The 23,657-nt window shown below is 37.6% G+C and overlaps 1 protein-coding gene across 2 annotated transcripts in view; it reads left to right on the top strand.

Annotated features, from left to right (window-relative positions):
* lamc3 (laminin, gamma 3) overlaps positions 1 to 23,657 on the top strand; it is a 113,537-nt gene that overhangs the window by 69,151 nt on the left and 20,729 nt on the right. For both annotated transcript variants that reach the window (XM_087792129.1, XM_087792128.1), the window contains exon 12: positions 1,997 to 2,224. In XM_087792129.1, the coding sequence (XP_087648255.1) occupies positions 1,997 to 2,224 (228 nt within the window). The remainder of the gene's footprint in view (positions 1 to 1,996; positions 2,225 to 23,657) is intronic.

The following is a 23,657-nucleotide window of genomic DNA, read 5'->3' as shown; positions in this document are numbered from 1 at the left end:
TTAACAAAAAATAACACAAACTGGATTTTAAACCTGCTAATTGTCAACTGATATAACTCAATGTGTTTTACTCAATGGTTTCTTATATTCAAAACATCAGGGCAATGTTTACATAACAGGGCAGTAGTTTGAGTAGTAGTTTCAATGTAGTTTCAGGGTTGTGATACCATCAGAATATATAGTAAAAGCTAATGACAGGACAAGTATGGGACAAGCAGTAATCATAGAGAACTCAGTATCAAAGGTGAAGATCCATGTAATCAGAGCAGAAATGATTCTGAATCTTTGAAGGATGAAGTCTGCAGGACAAAGACAGTTAATTTCCATCTAAAAGAATTGTCTGCTCCAGGGTGTTGAGAGGAGATTGCCATCCAAACTTCAAAGAAGCAGCAAAATTCCTGTGACTTGATTACAGCATTCTTTAATCCAACAAGAATGCCTGTTCATCATGTGTCACAGTCTGCACTTCTTCACATCACAGAGGAGAAAAACTTTGCTAATGATTCAAGTTAGAACTTTCGATCGAAAGTGCCTAACAGCTCCGGGATGGCATACCTTAATATAAAACTCCCGTGAAGCTTACTCTCATCTCCCTGCCTCTAACTGTCTCCTTAACTCTTTAAATTTATCTGAATACCAGAAAGTCTCAAGTCGCTCATTGCTGGGCTTTATTGTTTTAATGACTGCGGGCTTGAAAGATGAAGAAAAAAATGTCTTTAACAGAGAGCACATAGCAATTTCACAACTCTATGAGAAATCAATGGCTTATTGGCTTAATTTGCAAGGTACCTGTTATTTCGTCAAGTCCAATAATCCGTCCTGGGGAATTAAAAATGTCTGACAATCTCCTCGAAGGAAGGATGGATGGAGCCAGGGTTTACAGTGTGACCGCAAGTGGAATGTTTTTTAATTAACATGAATATTAGGTTCACTGGCCAAAAACTATTTTAATTGCACATTTCCTTGAGTGAATGACTCATTAAAATGCAGGAGGTGCAGGAGAGCCAAGGGTAGAGGCTAAAAGGAGTCACGGAAGAGAAAGAGGAAGGTAGAAGGAAGGCACGGTGGCCAAATGATTAGCTGGAAATGAAGTCTCGTCAGCACTTGAGGAAAAAGGTTGGAGCTTGACTTCTGTAACATGCTAGCTTCCACATTAGCCTCTCTTTGTGTGTGTGTCGATGTGGGCCATGTGTAGTGAAGTTAGAAGAGGAAGAGTGAATTCCCAAACATAATTATTAGAATATTTAGTAACACGTAAAAAGAAAAAAGATCGAATGACCAAGTAAATAAATTCTATTCTATGCTATTACATAGAAATTACTTGAATTACCATTTTGAGTGCAATATTTTTTCACATGGAAGTGTATTTAATTAAATAAGTACAATATATGATATACCAATACATCACACAACTGATGCATTATCATATTTGGCTCTGATCTACTAAGGCAATGAAACCTGGCATCATTTTCAAACTGTGAGTGCCATCTAGTGGCCTTTCTAAATGAAGACACTGCATCATGATACAGCATCAAACAACGGAAGCTGTGTCTTGAGGCCTCATCAACCCATCACAGCTAAATATTATATTCCACAGCGAACAACACAACCGATATTCCTCGACAGACTCTTTGGTCTCTCTTACTTCTATTCTCAGTCTGCAGGGAGGAATTTATTCATTTGAGGTATCAAAGATTCCCAGAGAGAAGCGCACAGCTGTGTGCATGTGCTTATGTGTGCTCAGCTGAGCAGTGAGCATGTTTTTTAAGTGTATGTGGGAGGATGAAAGTGTCGGGGTCACTTTTTCATCAGACAAAACATTAGGTCAGGTGATTGTTTAAAGGTAAACTGTAGACATAAGGAAGGGAACAATTTGCAGAGCTGCTGTTGGACACACAAAAACAAGTCAGACAAGCCTTGGAGGATACAATTTCTAATTTGTTTGAATCTCTTCTTTAACAAAAGGACTCTCCTCTCTCTTTTCTTCCCTCTGCAGATACATCGCAGCTTGCAGGAGTGACCCTGACCTCCGCTGTGCCATCATCTGGGACTTCTGGTGTTCCAGCTCCATGGGTCGAATCATGTTCGTGTCCCCCTGGGTACGCGGGCCAGTTTTGTGAGCGGTGTGCAGAAGAATTCACCAGGAATTCACAGAGTCAAGGGCCATTTTCAACATGTGTGCCCTGCAGCTGCCACCAGCACGGGAGCTGCCATCCAGAAACAGGTAGAATTCCAAATAATATAGACTTGAGCAGCTGTGTCACGGGAATTTTAAACAGAGAAGAATCCTTGTCCACTGCTAATCACTGTTTAGTATCATGAAACCTCACAATAGTGTCTTATTTTAGACACATATTTGTGCAGTAGATAAAGACATTCCTTCTTTGTGTGTTTTTTACTCTTGGGTGCATGTGATTTGTAGAAATGTTCTTGATACAATTATTGACCACCTTTTGAAGGCGAAAACAGCGAAAACAGCCCTCACAATCCACACCAAAATGGCGTCATTAGTCACTGAAGCAGCATCTTTTTGAAAGCTTTGCCATGACATTATAGCAATGTCATGCTTGTCTTTCTTGCCAAAGGTTGTTGCTTCAAAACAACAACAGCAGACAACAGATCAGTTGTGTACGCAAAATGTTCAGCTTGTCCATCAATATAATGAGCAGCAAACTGCCTGATAGCTGGATGGATGTACCAAGGATGCCTGATACCAAGGAGTGACAGTAGAAGCAGGAAATCACAAACCCAAGTCAAATATTTGGAGAAATTGTATATCATCAAAGCAGACTCAAACTTGAAGTGTTCTTTACGTTTAGGAACATTAGTGCATTTATAAGTCAGTCATAATACGCCATTTATCTTGTGTGAGGACAACATGAGCCCTCTTCTATAAAAAGATGCTCCAATAATCTCTATTCCTTGTGAATTCACTTTTTTATATTTATAATGGACAAGATGTTGAGAAGTGATTGACAGGCAGGGGCAGGAAAAATGTGCCTCTTTGGATTCAAAGTCTGGGACATTCATCTAAGTCGTTTTCAACTGAGAAAGCTAAAGAAGCAAACACTAGGTTGGTCAATTTTTTACTGTTCGCCTATTGAATCCCAGTGAGGAAGGAATGGTAGCAGCTAGTCCTACAGCTAACTAAAGATTGCTCAGTAGAGGACAACACGGTGCCTAAAATAGTGACACCTAAGAATTGCTGTCAGCCATGCATTCTGTGCTTTTTTGTCTATTTTCTTTTCTTGAGCGTGCTCGTCCAATTTAACTGGGCGCTTCACTGAGCTGCAACTTGTGTTTAAAGACAGAGGCAGCCGAAGCAGCATCTGGCAGACAGAACATCCTCGACACTGTCGCTTCATCAAATTACGTACTTCAATGCCACATTCAATCATTTCATTGTCACTGTAAAGAATACAAACTTTTTTTCTTTTTTTTATTATTTATTTACCTTACATGGATTAGCAAACATGGTGATGCACCATTTACGTCACAATTTCATTTGATAATGGATAACGATTATAAGTCAACACAGACACTGATCATGGGGCCTTCGAATTATCCATAAAGGGTCACTGCAGCTTAAAGACACCCAATTCTTCTGGCAGACATCGAAGGTCAACTAATGAGTAGATTTAATTGTTTCTTAAATTCATCTTGGACCTTTATTGTACTCATCAGTATATGTCTTTTCGTATTAAACTTTCTCTTAAATCAAATACTACTGTAGAAAATGGGCTTTAGGTCCGCCCTTTGAAAATTATTGTTTTTTTTAGATTAAATCCTGTTTATGACATAACTTTAGTGAACCACACCTACTCTGCTGTGATTGGTCAAGCATCAATATTCGTTTCCACGCGTCATCAATCCCAGAAGTCTTCAACTGGATGGTGGTGGAGTAAAGGCCATTTTGTGATTATGTTATGTCATAATAGACTCCACTCTCGCAACCCCTTGTTCGCAGAGATTTCAGATGGCGAAGAACTCTATAAAGAAATAACTTTAAAACATGGTCATGATCAGGGACTTACTGCAGCTTGGAGAGAAAGACTTACTTTCCAGCGTTACCACTTACTAGCAAACACATAACACATATCACATATCCATCATGTGACGGTGCCTTTATAGTATTGTGTGTTTCAGGAGAGAGCTCTGAGCACATGACCACACAGCTCTCGCTGCAGCTCTACTTTGAATCTCTTCAGCTGAAATTCAGTTCCATATAATACTACTGACATTGGTTATGTGGCCAGCTTTTTCTGGAATAACCTGGTTGCAAACATTACTTTATTTTTGAAAACAAGATTTTTATTTGCCTAAATGATCATTAAAAAAAAAGAACATCTGCGATTTTTGGAAACAGAATCAATCAGACTCAGATCATTTTTAAAAATTATATTATAAAAACAAACGGTTAATTCCTGATCATTTTTCTATAGACCAAGTGAAATAGCTGATAATAAAATGTGTTAATATAAACCAATAAGACAAGTAAGAAAAAGTATGTGCACACGCCCGGGTCTTTCCTCACCTAGAAACCCTTTCGACAGAGCAGCTCCTCTATGGAGAAGCAAGGCTTCTGCTTTGAGCCACCCCCGGATTTCTGAACGTTCAACAATGTAAAGTAGACACCCTCACTTGGGCCACCCTGCAACATTGTTCTTTGGGTCAACACCTTTAGCTTGTAACCACATGGAGGGAGAAGGAAGATCAATCAATCGTGAAGTTACCTGGATACTCTCCTTTATACTACTTTACATGGCGAGAGCTCTCATCTCCAGCATCCCTAACCTGGAGAGACGAAAAAAAATGTATCTAATAGTTTAAGACTTAAGCTACTTTTACACAAAGCCCTTTTTCATGCCTAAGTTTGGATAATAAAGAGAAATTCTCCTGAACACTTATGTCCAACTCAAATGGTGGCGAAAACGCAGAAATAAAGGGAATGTTTTACAACTCTGAGTGCCATTAAAATCGCCATAGTGTGGGAGAGTGTTATATAAACGCAGTTCATTTAAAATGAAGTCCATTCACAGTCAGGTGCGACACTTTCATCCACATTAGAGAGGTATAATTGCTATTTTCACTGGCAGCTTGTTTAACAACACTCATTGCGTAACACTTTTCGAAAGTTTTTTTGAAAGTAAATTGCGTTAATTAACTCGTTAGTTGTCTGATCCCACCTTTGAGAAAAATGTTATACTGAATATTCATTTTCAGACATTGTAGATTGTCTTATTAGGCTTCAATAAGTCATACATAGGGTCCAAATTGGTTTGTACTATGGTCGACACCTGATATATTTCTATTTCATGAAGAAGTTTCAATGGCATTATCAATGGTTCTGAAAAAATCCTTAAATTGGCTATAGATTGGAAGCCTATGGTCACGACCGTACGGCCTCCCTGCTGAAGGTGCTGCCCCCATGACCAAACCCAAATAAGTGGCGTAAAATAAAAATAAAACATCTCAATTAATCAAAAAAGAGTTGTCCAGGTCTGCTCTTAGCCAAGACAAATTCAAAGTGTTGCAATGCTCAGGGAAATGCTCGCATGCACAGTAGAACATTCGAACCCATAAAGAATTCCGAATCAAACTTTCTTCAAGCTGGAATCAAACTTCAATAAAACTGGATTAAAACTGCAAGCAACTTTCTTACGCTGTGGCTACAGTTTTTATTCTAACTCATTTTCAATTGGTAGGATTTCCATTTAACTTTTTCCCACACTAATGAATTTTTCTACGTGTGAGACGATATAGAATGTGCCTTGAGGCACAGAGACACTTTCATCTGGACTTTTAAAAGTTTTCCAGGCAGCAACGCTTTAGTAAACTTCAGTTATTAAAAAGTCATTTCATAACTCAGTGCTCAATACTGTCAGCAACGACTGCCAACTGTACTGACAGTTTATTATTATTCCATTTTAATATATATAAAATGGATCTGGGTCAATAGTTTCATTGTTCTGAAGCAGCAAGCGTTACATGAGACGAGGGATCGTCGGAGGTTGTCGAGGCAACATTTCCTGTCACTGCGCATCAGCAGGGGAAGGGGAAAAGACGCAGGCGTTTTGACTGCAGCACTTTTCCTTCTCTCTAAAACTGACATCCAGTCATCATCACTTCAAGAGAACGTTGCTCAGCTAGCCCTCAGGAGCATTGGCAAGCCATCACTCAAACACAGAAGTGTTCTAATTCAGCAATATCCAAAATATTACCCTCATCGGATCATGAAAGGTACCTGGAAGTGGTTTGTACGTCAACAGTTGACTGTCATAGGCAATCAATAAGTTAATAAGAAACCTTCATGGATCTTACCTGGGAGCATATTATCTAGTATCCATCAATGTTTAATGCCAGCATGGACTAGGTGATGCACTAATAGACCACCACACTAACACTTCAAAACCATTTGCGATAAGAAAGAGACAGACATACACTGCTTCAACCGGACCAGTCTGTAAGCTCCTGGAGGCCTCGCACTCAAAATACTAGCATCTGTGTATTCACATCAGGAGAAGCCGAGTGAGCTGGATGGGCTCTTGTCTGAGTGTCTCTGATATGTCTGCAAACTGCAAGACTTGACTTGAAACAATTAAGTATTTATGGAGAAGGTTTCTAGGGTCTGAGAAACTTTTCTGGATAGTAACTATTATATGTTTATTCATTTAATTCGGCAAATGCTTTCTTTTCTTTAGAAAGTTCGACCCGGCAGGAGAAAACAAAAGCAAGAAGCTGAAAAACCGAAAGTGAAAATGAGGTTTTAAACCATTGATCCTTAATAAAATACAGAAAGAATGATTGAAACATTTCACCCGCTTCAAAACAAACCACAGCTGCTGTCTTGTGAAGTAAAAACTGCAGCTGCTTGTTGAGTAAACCTCGTCTCTTGTTTATATATGTGTGTATTCTGCTGCACGCACTCCGCGAGTCTTTCTCTTACTATCTCACCCTCACAGCTTGACACAACAGAAAAAAATAGACAAATATCCCTTCGAAGGTTCCAGTTTCCATGTTTTTTATCTTTCCTCAATCTCCCGTCTGCACCTCCACCCCTTCAACTTAAAGTCTCAGAGATATGACCTAGTTAGAAGACGCCTGAAGGTTTGGCACTAACTCTCCGTTATGTTTGTCATGATGTGTGTCTTACTGTGTGTGTGTGTGTTGCTGTTGCTGTGCGTGTCTGTGGTCCAAAAGCAAGTATCGGTGCCTGGCTGCCTCCTCCCTAATTAGACGTCTCTCATCTAATGATGTCTCATTTGTGCGCCACTTTCTTGTGTCTCTTGAATCTGTCACTCCTCTCTTTCACACTCATGCACTTCATCCATCCATCATTCCGCTCCTGAGACTCCTGTCTCTTCCTTTGCACCTGGATATTCACCCGATGTATATACTTGAACTCGTAGAATGTCTGTGAAAGTGTTTCGATTCTGATCTTGCAACCGAGACAAAGAGTTGTTTAGTGTATTCTTCCACCAGGGGATTCTTTGTGCGTCCTGTGTGCAGTTTCTGAGTTTTTCCATTCAGCAGGCTGAACGGACTGATGTCATAGCTGTGCTAGGTTGGAGAAAACTTTTACAGAGGACTGGACCTATCTTGATGTTAACTGTTGTTGGAAAGGTGATTAAATGGACATGCATTATACTTTGTATTCATATATTGTATGTTACATCAAGATCTTGATTGTGGTTCAAAATACTATATCTAAATAAGTGTGATGTGACATTAGTCAGTTTAACATTCCTACTCCCAATTATTCCCAATCATTGTTGGGCAGTGACCAAAAGAGGAAAAGCTGGTGGATACGAGAGACCAAAAGTTGCATTCTTTGCAAAATGTCTGGATTCAGTTCAGTCACATGCGAGAGAGAAGTCAAACCAATGCATTAAAAAATGAGAGATGCCAGTTGAGATTATTTCAGTATAGAGAATCAGATAATCTTTATTGCCAGTGATGTCAGAACCAAACCGGACTCTTTCAAATGTGAAACACTTGTTTATTGTAATTGTATTCTATGTTTAATAATATTGAGAAAATAATATGGATTTATTTCAATTTACATCATCTTTAATGCTCCAAACACATGGAATGACTGGAACTCTTTATAGTCTCCCACAAGTCGATATTGGCTGCTAATCATTACTCTTACAAATGTGTTTACAGGATCTTGGTGATTGATAACAGTTAATCCTCTTAATTAGCATAATTATTTTCTGCTTAAACCTGCTTTGGGAGAGCAGTATTAGTCATGTGCCGTGTGCATCAGGATGTAGTTAGCATTTTGATGTCTACTGGTCACCGAAGCTGCTCTCCTTTCTTATATTTTGATGGGAGTTTGGGAAGGGAAACAAAGTGCGTTTTTGTTGTTGTTTTTTTCCTTTTATCGTTTGTCCTTCACTGAAGCACATTAGCTGAAACAGAACTGCTTGATTTTTCCTGATTGAACCGGTACTTCTACCCGTGCATCTGCTACACAAACATAACATATAAACAAACATATAAAACAAATGTTGAACTTTTGATTTAAGTTCCTGTGACCCAGATTTCATTCAAATTAGCAGATGTACTACTCTTCATCATATGAAGGGCAATATGCATAATTGAAGATTGACAGAATTTACAATCTTCAAAATACACAAAAATACTGTAGTAGGTAGTAGTATACATTTCAGATTACAATCTTCACTCTACATTATAGAAATATTAATTTACATTGTATAAAAATGTCAATTGTAAGAATACAAATTATGGTTAAAGATAAATTAAATTAAATTATAATTATAACTGGGACTTTTGTGAACAAAAAATAAGTCATTCATATTTACACTGAACATTAACCACAGTTTTCATTCATGTTAATACATCTTGACACACTATTTTACATATTTAGCCACTAGATACAAATGGCAGCAGTTAACCCACATTATATTGTTTAGCTGGAAATTTAAAGGTGGTTAAAGTGGTTATTGTTCTGGTTTTCATGTGGTTCAAGAACAGCTTAAAGCTCTTAGTCTCCTGGTGGACAGACGGGGTGGCATTAAGGATGGCAGCAGAAGTATTCGGGAGGGTGTGTGCGGTCTGAGTTCACTGAGATAGGAGGCAGCGAGGTTATGGAGTGCTTTGAAGGTGAGTAGCAGGGTTTAAAATGAAATTCTGAGATGGACTAAGAGCCATTGAAGCTGTTTGAGGACACATGATGAATCGTCTTGAGGATATTAAATACACTCTACTCCTCAAAACTAATTTATTTACTAGAAAACCCATTAATGCTGTCACTGAAGTATGACAACTACTACTACCCTGTATCCAGGGACAGGATTGAGAACTTAACAGACATCAAAAAACTACTTCACCATCAATGAAACTCCTCATCTTTGAACAGCACAAAAAACATTCATTTGTGGATATCAAATCTATGAGGCAAGTGTCCACTGGAAGCTTTTCAGCCCTTGTGTCCACAGGATTAGATGGCAGTACCCATCCATGATCCTTGGGAGCACACCCTCCATAGGTCTGTATATATATATATATATATATATATATATATACAGTATATATATATATATATATATATATATATATATATATATATATATATATATATATATATATATATATGTGTGTGTGTGTGTATGTGTCAACTGTAGACTCTGTACATTGATACATTCGGGTTTGGTCTTATTGTTGGGATAGGCATTTGCTAGTCTCCTCTTGCTTCTTTATTTAACATGGCCTGCAAGCTGGAAAATAACTACCATCTATATGAAACAAGGGCGAACAGAGACAATTAATTTCAATCTTTTTTACAGCAGTGTTGCCTCAATGGCTATAAATACTACTATTGCTACAATGTGTTCTTACTCTTCCATGACCTACAAGGGTATAACTTTAACTCCTCAGCCTTTTACAGCGACAACAATAGTTTCTACATGTACAATCGTATGAATAACTATTTATCTTTGTCAGAAATGTATTAATAATTTATTTTTAAATTATACTGTGTCATCTTATACTACTACTGCACACAACAATCCATGTGTTTCAGAAGGTAACTTTGATTCTCTAATTTATTCAGAAGATGTCCTTATGTTCAAGCAATCAAAGTCGTCTTCGCCCAAATTGCAGCCGATAGTACATCAAAACAACTATTTTCTCTTTAGGCTAACCATCAGGCAGGAAATATTATCTCAGGTGCATTTCAGGTAAACCTGTCGGATTAGCTACATCCTTTTATCATTCGTCACCAGAAGAAAGTCCCGGCCGCTCCCCCTAGTACCAGAATCTTAATTGCTGTGAGATTGCCTAACGACTCGGCTCATAATGCAGGGTGTTTCCACAGACGGAATCGGGATACAATTTATTCTCCGGCAGAGGGGGGAAGCAGCCAATGGTGCTTCATAATCATGATTTATTAACAGTTAGAGTCGTGACGGTTCTACCCGCTCTAGCGTAACACAACAGATTGGAAATGTTAATATTTGTGTTGGAATAAAAAAAAAAATGTTTTTATTTGCAGACTGCTCATGCTGCAGAGCATCAGGAGTCAAACATAAACACAAACGTTTCCTTCAGTTGGTGCGTGTTTGTATACTTACCCTTTGATTTCAAGATAATTTCAATATTTTTTGCATTCTGGCATTGATTCTTACGTATTGTATGCATGTGACCTTTCTGAGGACGCCTACTTTTCCTTTTATGTAACATTGGCACTTTCCATTACACCAGCGTGTATATACTAGTGATGGTCTGATGAAGCTTCATGAAACAGTGTCATTATTTTTCAGAGCCCACTAGATGGCGGTCTCTGCACCATTTTCTTTTGTTTTGAACAAGTGAAACATCACACCATTTAAAACCTGATGGCACCACCTACTAACTTCTAAAAGACATGACACTGCTTCATGAAGCTTCATCAGGACATCAATAGTGTTAACATGGTGCACATGTGCTGCATAGGCACATCTGCTGCTTTAGCATTTTGGCTTTAGTAAAAGATATGCATTAAATCCATTAAATAAATCCGCCTTTGTTTATCATTTGTCTATAAAACAGGATTATATGTTTGAGAATATGATACAAAATCAGATAATACACTAAATGTTGATTGTACTTTACATTAACTATCAATTGATTTGTTTTTACAACATTAGCCATCAAAGTTTCTGATTCTGGTTCTGATATATTTTTGACACAGTGGTTCTCCGAAGTAGTCATTGTGACTCAATGTTGAAGAGTCAGGGCGAGAGCTTCAGGGAGAAAAGAAAAAATAATCAGAGTTCACCCAAGCATGGCATATATTTGGTCTCTATGGTCACAACCTGTCCAATGAAATGAGAATGTGTGTCACATTTGGTGAGTAGAATAAACCAGGCAATAACTTTTATGGCAGCAATACAGCTATTAAAATTTAAAATGTCCCCTTTTTTAATGTATTTCTTCTTTTATTACCATCATTTTTTAATTAAAATATTCATTTCCCATTTTCAAGTGACAGAAATAATCGTATTCTCACTATTCAATAAATGTGTTTAATTTAGCTTCTTATTTTCCTTCTAAGATTAAAATCTTCTCGATCTAGAGTTTTGTTATTTCTAAACCTCACGCAAAAGGTGACAATAATCTCTAGATGGACATTCATCCATTCAACTTTTGTCCAATACCATTTCAATGCCTATCAGGGGCCGGACTACCTTTAAAAAGATGAAAACATCTCATTTAAAAGCACAAGACCTTGGTTAAGCTGAGTATGTGAAAGAGAGATCGACACCACCTTTCTTAAGGCCACATGCTGCATCGTATTGTCTTGATGATTTTGACAGAAAACCATAAATCATACTTCCTTTAATATTACTTTCAGATGTTCCTCGCATCACCACTTATCTTTCTATTCCTTTGTTTCTTCCTTTTTCGAATTGAAACTATACCGTTTTTATATAGATGCGCAGATTTGTGATATCTCCTGATATGGTATTGGGAAGCCTGTTCTTATTTACATGGTCTGCATTCATTGTTCGCTCCGTTCACACAAACATCATCCATTAAGAGCGGCTCACGGTATCACTTCAAGCTGGAGGGTAGAGAGATTGTGTTGAACGGCGGATAAAACCAGGACGCTAAACTTTCCCCGCAGCTGTGCTCAGGCCTTCATTAATCTTTTAGGCAATTGAAACAAATGATGCTCTGAAACACCAGTGTTCCCTGAACCATGTTGGAATTCAAAATTCCAGCTTGTGTTACACCCATGTGTAGGGAGGAGTGTAAAGGAAAACATTATGTTAGTGATGTCAAGTCCAATGTCAAAATGTATTAAAATTAAAAAAAAAAAAAAATTTACAAAAAAAATGTTGCACATTAACAAAATGAAACAATAGCATCTTTCTTTCTGGCAGTATTAAAGAAATGCCACAAATTTTACACACCACTCTATTGTCATCACTGTTCACCCTAAAAGCTCCAACTAGCACACAAGCAATCACACACGGTCATGTACACCCTGATAATCACCCATAATAATTATACAAACAACGGATGGCCTTTTTACCCGTGAAGTAATGAGTGTAAAGAGAAAAACGACACCAGATGTCCAACTTAAGATAAATGGAATAGAACAAAAAAAAATATTCAAAAACACAAAATATAAAAAATCCTGAATTTAAAAATCCAATTATATTTCAATGGATTTCTAAACCAGTTATTAGGTCTTCTGTAGTACTGAATGAACCACAAAGGATGACTGGACATAAATGAAAGCTCTGAAAGTGAGGAAGGGTTTTTCGGTTTGCTGGCAGTGCTGAGATTTAGAGCCTTAATATTTTGAGTGTATTATTGTTTACAATATATTTGAGTATGCTACATAGAAGGAATAGTGTTTCATAAGCATGAATTCATTTTGGATTCTTGCTGCCATTTGGAAACAAGATAATGAGAAAGTTTTCCTCGTCTGGACAAATTTCATCAAAGTTTAAAACCTCTTCAGATCTGCCAGGAGACACTAATCCTAACCGACGGAGCGTGCACACTGTTTGTCATTTGGGTTTTGGTTTCGATGGTGAAAATAATGTGTTGCTTGTGCTGTGAATGAACAGGATCAGCGGGAGCAATTACATGCAAAGATTCTTCCTCAACTACATCTGTCTCTCCTGCTCTCCTCTTCCTCTCTCTGCTCCCTTCTCATCATCACGCTCATACAGTCCAGACGTCTGCGGGCTCAGGCTCGGCCCACCAGAGAGATTAGGGCTTTGAAAAGGGCCGACACTCAGGCCAGCGCTTTCCTCGATCAGTTTGTCTGCTTCAACTTTCTCCAATAGATTTTTCAAGCTAATGACCTTCCAGAGATGGAGATGGCATTTAACCAGACATTTGGGAGATGCACGTCCAGCTCGGCTGTCTCACTTAAAGCTCTTTGTTGGTAAACACAGACTTGCAGCTTCTACCATTTTCAGACAGCATTTTAAATGAGCTCAGTGTTTGGTTATAGTTTTCACTGGAGCTCTAATGGATGCAGCAGGACATGTACTGCTGCTCTGTGTTAGTCCAATTTATGCTGATAAAGCCTGTGGTTGTTCCTTTCCTCTTCTTCAAAAAAGCGCAGTTCCCTGCCCTTATATGACCTACTGCGGTGAGTGTGACATTTAACTGCATGCTGAAACATTATTCAAAACATGTGGCCTTGTACAAATGTCAAAATTTGAAACAAACATGCTGTTATGCAACGGAAGGAAAAATCAAAATGACTTCTGCTTTTGTAAAGTTTGTGAGAAGGATCCGTCTGTGCTGTCACGAAGAAAAAGGAGGCTCAACAGGTTCATCTGCAGTGTGTTGGAGTAGATGAGTGCATGAGTGCAGAACAAGAACTGGGCCCGGATGAAGGAGGAAAACCCGATCATTGTATTGTAGATGATCTGCACATGTAAAGGTTTAAAGAAATAATTACAACTATTTATACAAAGAATAAAGTACCATTTTGTTTTGTGATGACAATCTTGAGTAGATTTATAGATTTGTATATGTTACTTAAAATCATTTTCACACCCAGATTGCAGTTAATTAATTAACAAAGGTGTAGTTTTTGCAGTAAACAAATATATATATATGTAAAAATAATACAATATTTGAAATAGTAATAGATAGATGCTAATTAAAACTGAAGTTTTTTTTTTACTACCTGACTCATGATTCATATATTTGTATTATATTATGTATATTTGTATTATAATATAACCGTTGTGTAATCTCAGGGTCAAAGTGACCCAAAGGCCCTGAAAACAAAACACAAGGGTTAAAATGATGTTCACACCCTGATGTGATTGCAACAAAAAAATTAAACCTTATAATACAGGTGTGTTCTGAATTAACTTTTAAAATAAAAAATAGTCATCTGCCAAAAGAAAAGGTTACAAAAATAGTCCTTCCAAATTAAATTTGGACATTTTTTTACTGAGCCTGTTGTTATCATAAGACAACATTAAACAAGTATTGGACATATGTTAAATTATCTTGTCAGTTTAATACATTAGCACTCACAAACTGCAACGTATAGTACACTAAAAACACTCTCTAATCAATTGAGGCTGCCTGTTTGAAATGATGGGATGGGGCTATGTCAATCAAAATGAAGAGCTGGCATTTGTCCTGCTCCCCTCCTCTGTCTTTGGAAGAACTATCACAAAAGGGGCACTGATGCCGAACAGCTTCAGAGTTTTCCAGGGAACAGAGAGGATTGGACTTTTTAATACAAAAGCATGCTCTTGAGCAAAGTTTGTCAAGTTTCCATAGTTGAACTTGTATCTCTTCACCAACAACTTTTTAGTTTGAATCCCTTTTAAGACATGCATTATAAATTATCTCAATACATCAGCTTTTTCTATTCAGGACATAAAGTCTTATTATAGACCCCGTTATTCAGTTGTGACATTTATCCTCCCGCTGTTTCTCTCATTGTTTATTCTCCTCTGTTGTTTTATTTTAAGATCTAGCCTGAGTGAATGCATTATTTTTAAGTCTAGTTTTCTGTTTGCTGCTCCAAACTTTGATTTCTTAAAAAAGCTTCAAATCTATTGTCTGTCTAAACACAATGAATGAACCATGAATGAAGCTCATGAGCATGAAAAGGTACTTTTATCTAATTTACTTGATTAACGCAGACTGATGTGCCTAGTTTATCGCAATAAAAGTAAAAAATATAAGAGAATAAGAGAAGCTTTATATGAACCCAAATAATAAAGTATACCTTTACATTTACTTTTACTGTCGAAAAACATACAGTATAAGCAAAATATAACTTACTTGGAAAAACATTTGAGAAACATGTGAAAATGTATTAATCAATAGATGTTGAAATACTATTTGTAACAAAATATCATTATTAATAATATATATTATATTATTATAAATTGAGTACATATAATTATAAATAATATCTCGTATTAATAAAATACATTAATGATAAATCAATGTTCAAGTCATGATAATAAAAATATCATTCCAAAGACAAAAAACTCATAAAAATGTATTATATTTGTTTTTAGGTTATTTGTTTCCTCAGGAAACTGATAAAAACATGAAATATATTCAGTAACTCTTCTTGACGATAATCTACTGTGACTAAGGTTATGAGCTAATACAGATTTAAGATAAACTTAAGAAACAATAAAGAGGAAAATACCTCAAAATGTATTCAAATTCAGATAAATGCAAAGTGAATACGCCAACTTTGACCTGCGTATGGGGAAAAACACTCAGAGCGAAGATGCAATTCATCATCTGAGACCAGCCAGAAATAACCACTAAACGGTTTATCCGCCCCCAGAATAACAAAAAATGACCCCCAGTGGCTGCAACGTCCACAAAAACTGGCTGTCTCTCCTTCAGGCGTCAACGATCGCAATTTGGCTGCCAGCCACCGAGCACAATAAGGAAATCAGTGCATTTAGTTTCCTCAGTCACACAACGACAAAACTTATTACTACACTCATCCGTACTGCTCATGTTATTTACAGAGGCAGACGTAAATAGACAACCCCTCCTCCCCGCTGTCTACATCCTTAGACGGCGCTGACGAGCCACATCTGCACCAGACAGGAAGCGTGTCGGTGTCAAATTAGGGGTAAAAACATGGCCGTCGAACGATCGGGCTGCAAATGTAACTTCTACCCTCGGGCATCAGAGCCGAGAAAATCTCTTTCTGTTTTGTTTTCCCTGGTGCTTTTATTAAAGCCTTCACAAACAGGAGGGACAATATTTCTTCAACAGGCCTGGAGCTTCCAGAACGTCTGAACTGACACACAGAGTAAACACACAAAAAAGCCCCTCTTTGAAAAAAACTAAACTCAATCAAAGGATTAAAACTATAGGATTCCTCTAGAGTGAAATGGATATATACAAAATGAGGAAGGTTTTGGTTTAATAAAAGCATATTATATTTTTTCTTACTATTATTTCAGACTAGCTATTTTGATTAAAGTATTATTTATTTACTGTGAAATTAAATATATTCTCCGTTTTCCTGTTATGAAAATGTTTGTTTTAGTTTCTTACATTATAGGATTTTTGCTTTGGTTCATTTTCTCTACCCTACTTTAGGACGGCTACTTTTTTCTCTGGGTTTTTTGCCTTGCCATCAACTGGGATTTGAACTTTTGACCTCCATCTTAATCTCTACAAATTGGGAATTATTAAATTAGCATTTACAGCTCAGACAATCTTCTTGATATGTGCTAAATTTAAAACTATATATATCATCCTCTCGGCGTGTCTATCAGTATTCCCGCTGAGGTTTTTTTCCCTCTTGAGTATTCACGGAGTGTCTGTGCATCAGAAAACTTTGAATCATTTGAATCCTTTTAAAACTTTCAAGTTCTTGAAGTGACTGGGCATGGATTGATAACAATAATTACTCTGATGTTACAGCGCACCAATAACGTCGACATGCAGACACATTCTGCAGGCGTGAGACGTAACGCTGCTCTCATTAAAATTTCCCCGCCGCTTCCTTGCCTTCGGTGCGATTCACGCAGTAGCTCTCTGCTATGCATTTTTAAAAGCAGCTCACAGATCTGAGGAGTAAGAGTTATTACGAGGCTCACATGGCTAAATAAGGTTCCGTTGACTCCGATATTAGATAGAATAACGCTCCGTGAAGTGATCAGAAAACCATCAGAGAGAACAATTATCCTGTGCCTGATGAAGTGTACACTTGTGGGTGAAATCATTAGTTCAACAGCCGGGTCCAAGTGAATAATACATGACTTCCAAGCGAGTAATGCCACTTATTTAAAGGAAGCGTTTAGTAATAATGATTGTTCGGAGCACAAAGGAGTGAATCCGTCTTGGATTTCACACAGTGTTACAATGACACTGATGGTGCGCGACGTCAATCCCCAATGAGCCGTTGTAGATTTTAATGGCAGCAGGAAATGTGCTGACTTTACCGAGTGTGAAGATGACTGAGCGAGATATGAGGCGGGAATCACTGAGGGCCTCCTCCACGCTTTTATCATCCTTCTGTTGTGTGACTGCAGCTATGATTCTGAAGTCTTCCCGCGCCGCTGTTCCACTAATTGAGGGTTTTCTACTTTAATATTTAATCAGCAGAATTGAAGGTCTGTTTTCTGTTTTCTGATCGACTGATGGGCATGTTGTGTTCATTCTGAAACCTTCAATCGCTTCTCTGCTGTCAAAAGATCTATGCAGTGACTCATTGATGTCCTTAAAATGGAAATCAGCTCTGCTTTGGCTCTTAAGTTGATAAAGCAGCTCTTAGTCTTTTGGGAACAGACACTAGATACTGTCCTGAGGCCCACTATTTGTTATACATGCGTTTTTGTCTTCTCGTCTGGACTATTGCAACAGTTTGTTTTCATGTCTTAACAAGAAGGAGCTCTCTCAACTGCAGTTGATTCAGAACTCTGCAACGAGAATTCTTACCTGCTCTAGTAGAAGAACTCACATTTCTCCGATCCTTAAATCTCTTCACTGGCTGCCAGTTTCTTTCAGGATCAACTTTAAAATTCTGGTTCTTACTTTCAGATCTATTCATGGTCAGGCTCCTCCTGTTTATTGGAATACTGTGTGTTAGGTTCTCAAATGAAGTTCATTATTTTGTGAACTAAATATAGAAGACTCTACATGGGAAAAAACTTTCCCATGGCTTCTATATCAATTAAAATTCCTGTTCACTATATTTTCAAATTAATATAAATTTGTTTTAATACCACAATACTAATTTCTAAAGCATCGAATGTGATCATTACCATCTTTAGTCTCCTTTTAAGCTTAGATAAAGGACGACCAATACATACAGTATCTATGGCCTCATTATAACAGTCTTGATGATATTTGTTCTGCTTGTAGATTTTAAACAACTTCTGTTCTTTGACTTTCACCCGAAAGAGCAGCTTCTTGGTTTTAATCCCAGTCCAAACCTACCAAAGTCCAGAACACTTAAATAAATTCCTCTTCGAGCTGCAGCCTTTGAATCAAGAGCCGTTTTCTCCGCTTTTGAGTTAAGGAGCAGCACACTTCACTGCTCATCTCCGCCTGAGATTCCATGTGATATCAGCAATATACTTCTTTAGCTGCAACAAGCAGCCTGAGAGTTCTTCATAACTGCGTCACACTCCAAAGAGCTTCTTATCTGCAAGAAAGTGCTCACCTGTATCAGCCCTCGGTCTGCTCCTAATTGTAGAATCTCTCCTCAGAAACAGACACATTCAGGGACTAATGCGCTTCATTAAAAGAAAGACACTTGTGACACAGAGGTAGACGCTTGAATACATTAGTCCAGGGAACTGAGAGAGGAGAGAAATATGTCACTTCCCCACCTACCTACTGTCACACCTACTTCCTAACAGATTCTTCCTTTACACAAAATAAGTAGCAGATGGAAATGTTTTAGAGTTAAAACTACATATTTTGGGTAAATTAGGTTTCATTGGGAGGTTTAGAATAAAGCCAGACCCAAATGTAGACGCAACAACCAAACAACAGACAAAAAACGGAAAAAATGTCACCGTCCAAAAGAGACACAAACCGCACCACAAAAAACACACACTATAAATTAAATAAATCCACATTGGAGAATTCTTGAACATACCAGGAGATTATAATATGGCACCTGTTGCTGCAGGAAAGCTATCTTTAAGTTGTTGCTGAGGAGGTGATTTTTGACGGGCTGCAGCTGCTGTGAGAGCAACAGGCGCCGTGGAACTCAGGAAACAGAAAAGTGTGACAAAACATGCTGTTGTAACAATATAAAAACAAATCATACGGTCTGCTTTATTATGTATGAAAATGTAAAAATGAAATGAAAAATGGAACTGCCATCTTCAATCGACTGCTGTCAAAGTGAAACTCAACAATCAGCTCTTTATCGGATGTGTGTTTTCTAACTTTGTACACAAACCCCTTAAACATTTTATGAAAATATAAAAAAATGTTAACTAATTAAACATGTTTCCATTGCAATAGACTGTGTATGTGGTATATTCTGTCAGTATTATTCCCGGGCAAAACTGTGTGAGTGGGACTGCATCCATCATGGACAAGATGATTTACAGTGGACAGAGGAAGAGACAGTAGAGCAACTCACTAACTCCAATGAAACATCTCTTTTTTAAATTCTAGGTTTTACATTTTTAACAGGGAAAATGAAAAAAGAAATGAAATTAAGCAGTGTAATTTGCACTGTCCTCCAGTGTTGTTAGGTGTGGTACTCAATTTCCCAAAGGAGACCTCCTGAGGGATCAATAAAGTTTTACCTTACCTTACTCCTACTGTTTATCAGTATAGGGTACCCATCCTAAATATGGACGCAAGAATGAAATAATCTATAGATGGCAAATGACAGAAAAAAAGTTCTTGAATGAAGCATTGAGAGATCATTTCGTTGTTATTTGGGGTAAAAGAAAAAAAGGTGAGAACCTGTAAGGCCACCAGTACTTGAGAAAACGACACAACACCTTTTAACAGAACATGTTCAGAAAAAAAAACAGATCCAGATGTTCCTATAAACTCTAGTTAACCCGTTTTATTTGTGTTTATGCAGTCGCAGATGTTATAGGACCACACACACATACACGCCTTCTGTGTAGCTCAAGATGAAAGAGGGGCAGATGCTGTCTGTGAAATTGCTTAACGATGAGTTTTACTGTGATAGGGCATTGTGTTCAGTGAGTATAACAAAAATATAAATATTACATTAGACCCTGAAGCGCTTTTCTCGTGGCTTTTGTTTAGTATCTGGATGCACTTAAAGAAAATATATTATCATCTCTTTCAATGTAAAATGATTGTGTGATAATAAAATTACAGAAACACAATTGTCTATTTCTCCACGTTGCCAACTTAAGAGAAAATATCGTAATCAAAATAATACTTTAATACACTCAAGATGCAACAGAGATGTGCATGAAGCGGCGTCTCATTCTTAGAGCTCAATAGGAGGCGTTCTCAGTCTAAATTAACAAAAAGTTAAATTTAGTTTGACCTCATCAACCCATCAGTTACACTTAAATAAAGCATAGAACTCCATCTAATGAGCTTTGAAAATGTGTACAGTGATTCATGAAGCTTCATTAAGACTTGTTTGTTCCATTTCATGAGGTCTTGTACTTCTTTTAATGCTCTTACCAGGAACATGTTAAATTACTATGTCGAGAAATTCCTGCATGAATTAACATTAAAGCAGTTTTTAACTTATTTTTATTAATAGTATAATAGTATAATAACAATAATGACATTGATGCTATATGTACTAGTGATGGTTTGATGAAGCTTCAAAAAGCAGTGTCATTAGTTTCAGAGTCTACTAGATGGCGGTCTCTGCACTATTTTCCTTTGTTTTAAACAATTGTTCTGATTAAACATCACATCATTTTAAAACTGATGGCGCCACCTACTGACCCCTAAACAACATGACATTGCTTCATGAAGCTTCATCAGCCCATCACATATATAGTTCTAAAATAAATGTATAATTCCTTCAATATAAACGTGCTTTACATACACATGCTTTCATAGTCACACTGTTTCTTTAAGTGATATTCTTAGGGGTTACATTACTCAAACCCCTGTAGGAGTCAAGGATCTTAAGCTGACAATTTGCAACATAATTGAGATGATTTATATGGTTGTTTCGGCAGTTTGATATGATCCATTGAGTTGAACTTGACCACTGCATGATAGACGGGGATATTTAAAATAAAATCTTAACTGTAAGGTGGCTTGGTTCCAACATGGCACAAGGCTTCGGCTTACATTTTTTCAAAATATGTTTTTAGACAAATACAGTATATATCTCTCTGCCAGCTAAGCTAGTGCCAGCTCAGGTAGAATGTATCACTCTTCTTCATAAATTCAAGTTTATAACAATGAAGTCATTTTCTAGTTTAAATTATAAATCTGTCCCAGGTCAATGTGCATGGGGCACCCTTCGATGTGTCAATCAGAACAAGTCATTAATCGACATTTATCTGGAGAAAGACACTTTAAAAATTCAAATAATTTGACCCACAAGTGTCTCTCGCATGTCCTTCTGGAGCCCCTGATCTCCACATGTGTCATCAATTTATTTCATTATCTCAGTGATCGTTCTATCCTGGGATCAGATGGACATGCCAGTGACTTCACAGCGAGTCATTTCATTTCACTTATGAGGCAAAAGGAGGTCCAGGTCTATTTGTCCAAGAAGAGCCTCACAGCTGAAGCCTGGGCTCATTATGGCGACAGTCAGAGAAGCTAAAGCGGTCCTCTGTGACAACACGGAAGCATTAGATTCACTTTTTACTTGAGAGCTTTTCTTTTATTATGTGAAACACACCTCAGGGACAGGAGTGAATGGACAGACACACTGTTGGCTGTGGATTTTTCTTTTGTGTGGTTGAGTAGAAGTTTAACATGGGAACAATCTTATCTGTGTTTCCTCCAAAGTCGAGAGCCATTATTTGCACCGTTTTCTTACAGAATATCATTATTTTTATTTTTAATATGTCAATATCTCATATTGTAGCATTCAATGTATTTTTTGCCAACTATATATACTGTAATATAATAATAACCAAAATCACTTAAGTTCCTACATGAAAAGCTATGCCTGACCAAAATAATCGTTTCATGTTTTCATTTGAATGTTAGTTCCATGATCCACACATAAGTTTCTTGGTTTAAAAACATTGTCTTAAAGCAGCTCTGGGTAGTTTTGGGTACCTTAATATTTTTGTACTAAAATAACTTGTGATGATACATCAACTTAAAACTAGTTGAATAACTCATATACCGTCACTTGAGGTGTTTTGTGCGATTTTTATTTTCACTGTAAAAGTTCTTGGGGATGCTGTGAACATGCGACATGTCGCGCTGATTGTGGTAGTGGCGGGGGGGTGACTTACGGTACAAAAACAAAGTTAAAGTTATGTTATTTATAAAGCCGTCATAACACATGTCATATTTCATTATCCACAATCTCATTCATTACCTCATCGATATCCATCCTTCATTCAGTCAATAGAAGTCTGGAAACAGAAAATTTGTCCAACTGTTGCGAACAGGGACGTTTAGCGAGTGCTCATGGGAAATGTGGTCTCTCGTTGGGCTAAACACTACTACTTTAGTCCACTGGCGTCGCTCGACTAAAAATCGCATACAGCTGCTTTAAGAAATCAAGGTTAACTACTTTTTCATGACTCATTTTTGTTGAGTAAAAAAATGGTTAAGGGCTGGTTGTTTTATTTGTTGTCAAATTAAACAGTTTTCACATGGCAAAACACAAAAAACTTGCCGTTAAAGGCAAAATATGATTCGTTGTGTTGTGTTAGCACTTGAAACAGATATTATCAAGATAGCTTTGCTTAAATCACAAATTATTTTTACGAAATTTGATCTAAGACAAATTTTACTTGTGAATAATTCTTCGTTAAGTTGTTAAGACCTGGGTTGAAGGGATCTGTCCAAACTGCGTTGATGTTCTAGAAAAGCTTGTATTAAATGTCTGCAACGATTTGTGAATCAGAGACCTGCTGATGACATCACAGGTTTAACAGATGAGGGATAAACACATGAGTTTCAAGTCAAAGGTCTGATCAGCTGAGCAACAGGGGGCTTACTTCTATGTCCCCAGACTCACACCAGTTATGCGTTTGTCTCATTCTTCAGTCAGTTGTCGTCCCTAACAGGAGAGCCCCTGTGACGGCAACAAGGCAGGTGGGTGGAGCCCCCCTCCGGAGGGAGTTTGAGGAGCTCAGCTCAGTCGTTTCCAGGACATATCACAGTGTGATATTCAAAATGTGACTTAACGCTCCAAGTTGCCTTCCAAACAGCAGTTTGCTTTCTGAACTTCATAGAAATGGTAATCTCTGCTACTTGGTGCAGGAATTGCTTTACTTCTGGAAGGTCTTTTCGGACTGCATTTGGCCCTCATATTTCCCAAAGCAATTATAGTCTGGCTGAATTTAGTTGTCTTTTCCTCTCTCCACGGTGGGCCACGTGGGGGTGTGGGGGGTGTTTTTTTTTTCTTTTTCCCAGGATTGGATTTGTGGTCTGGTGTGGAAGCAGCAGTGGTGGCTCCCACTCAGAGACACAGCGCACTCTGCTGGACATGAAGTGAACTGGGAGTGTCTGTTTAAATTAGACGGTTAAAAAAACCCAACAATTCTCTGTGT

The sequence above is a fragment of the Callionymus lyra genome, chromosome 5 (genome assembly GCF_982586985.1).
Source record: "Callionymus lyra chromosome 5, fCalLyr1.hap1.1, whole genome shotgun sequence".
Classification (NCBI taxonomy): Eukaryota; Metazoa; Chordata; class Actinopteri; order Syngnathiformes; family Callionymidae; genus Callionymus; species Callionymus lyra.
The sequence above is the reverse complement of the archived record's forward strand: the minus strand, read 5'-3'. Positions and strand labels throughout refer to the sequence as shown.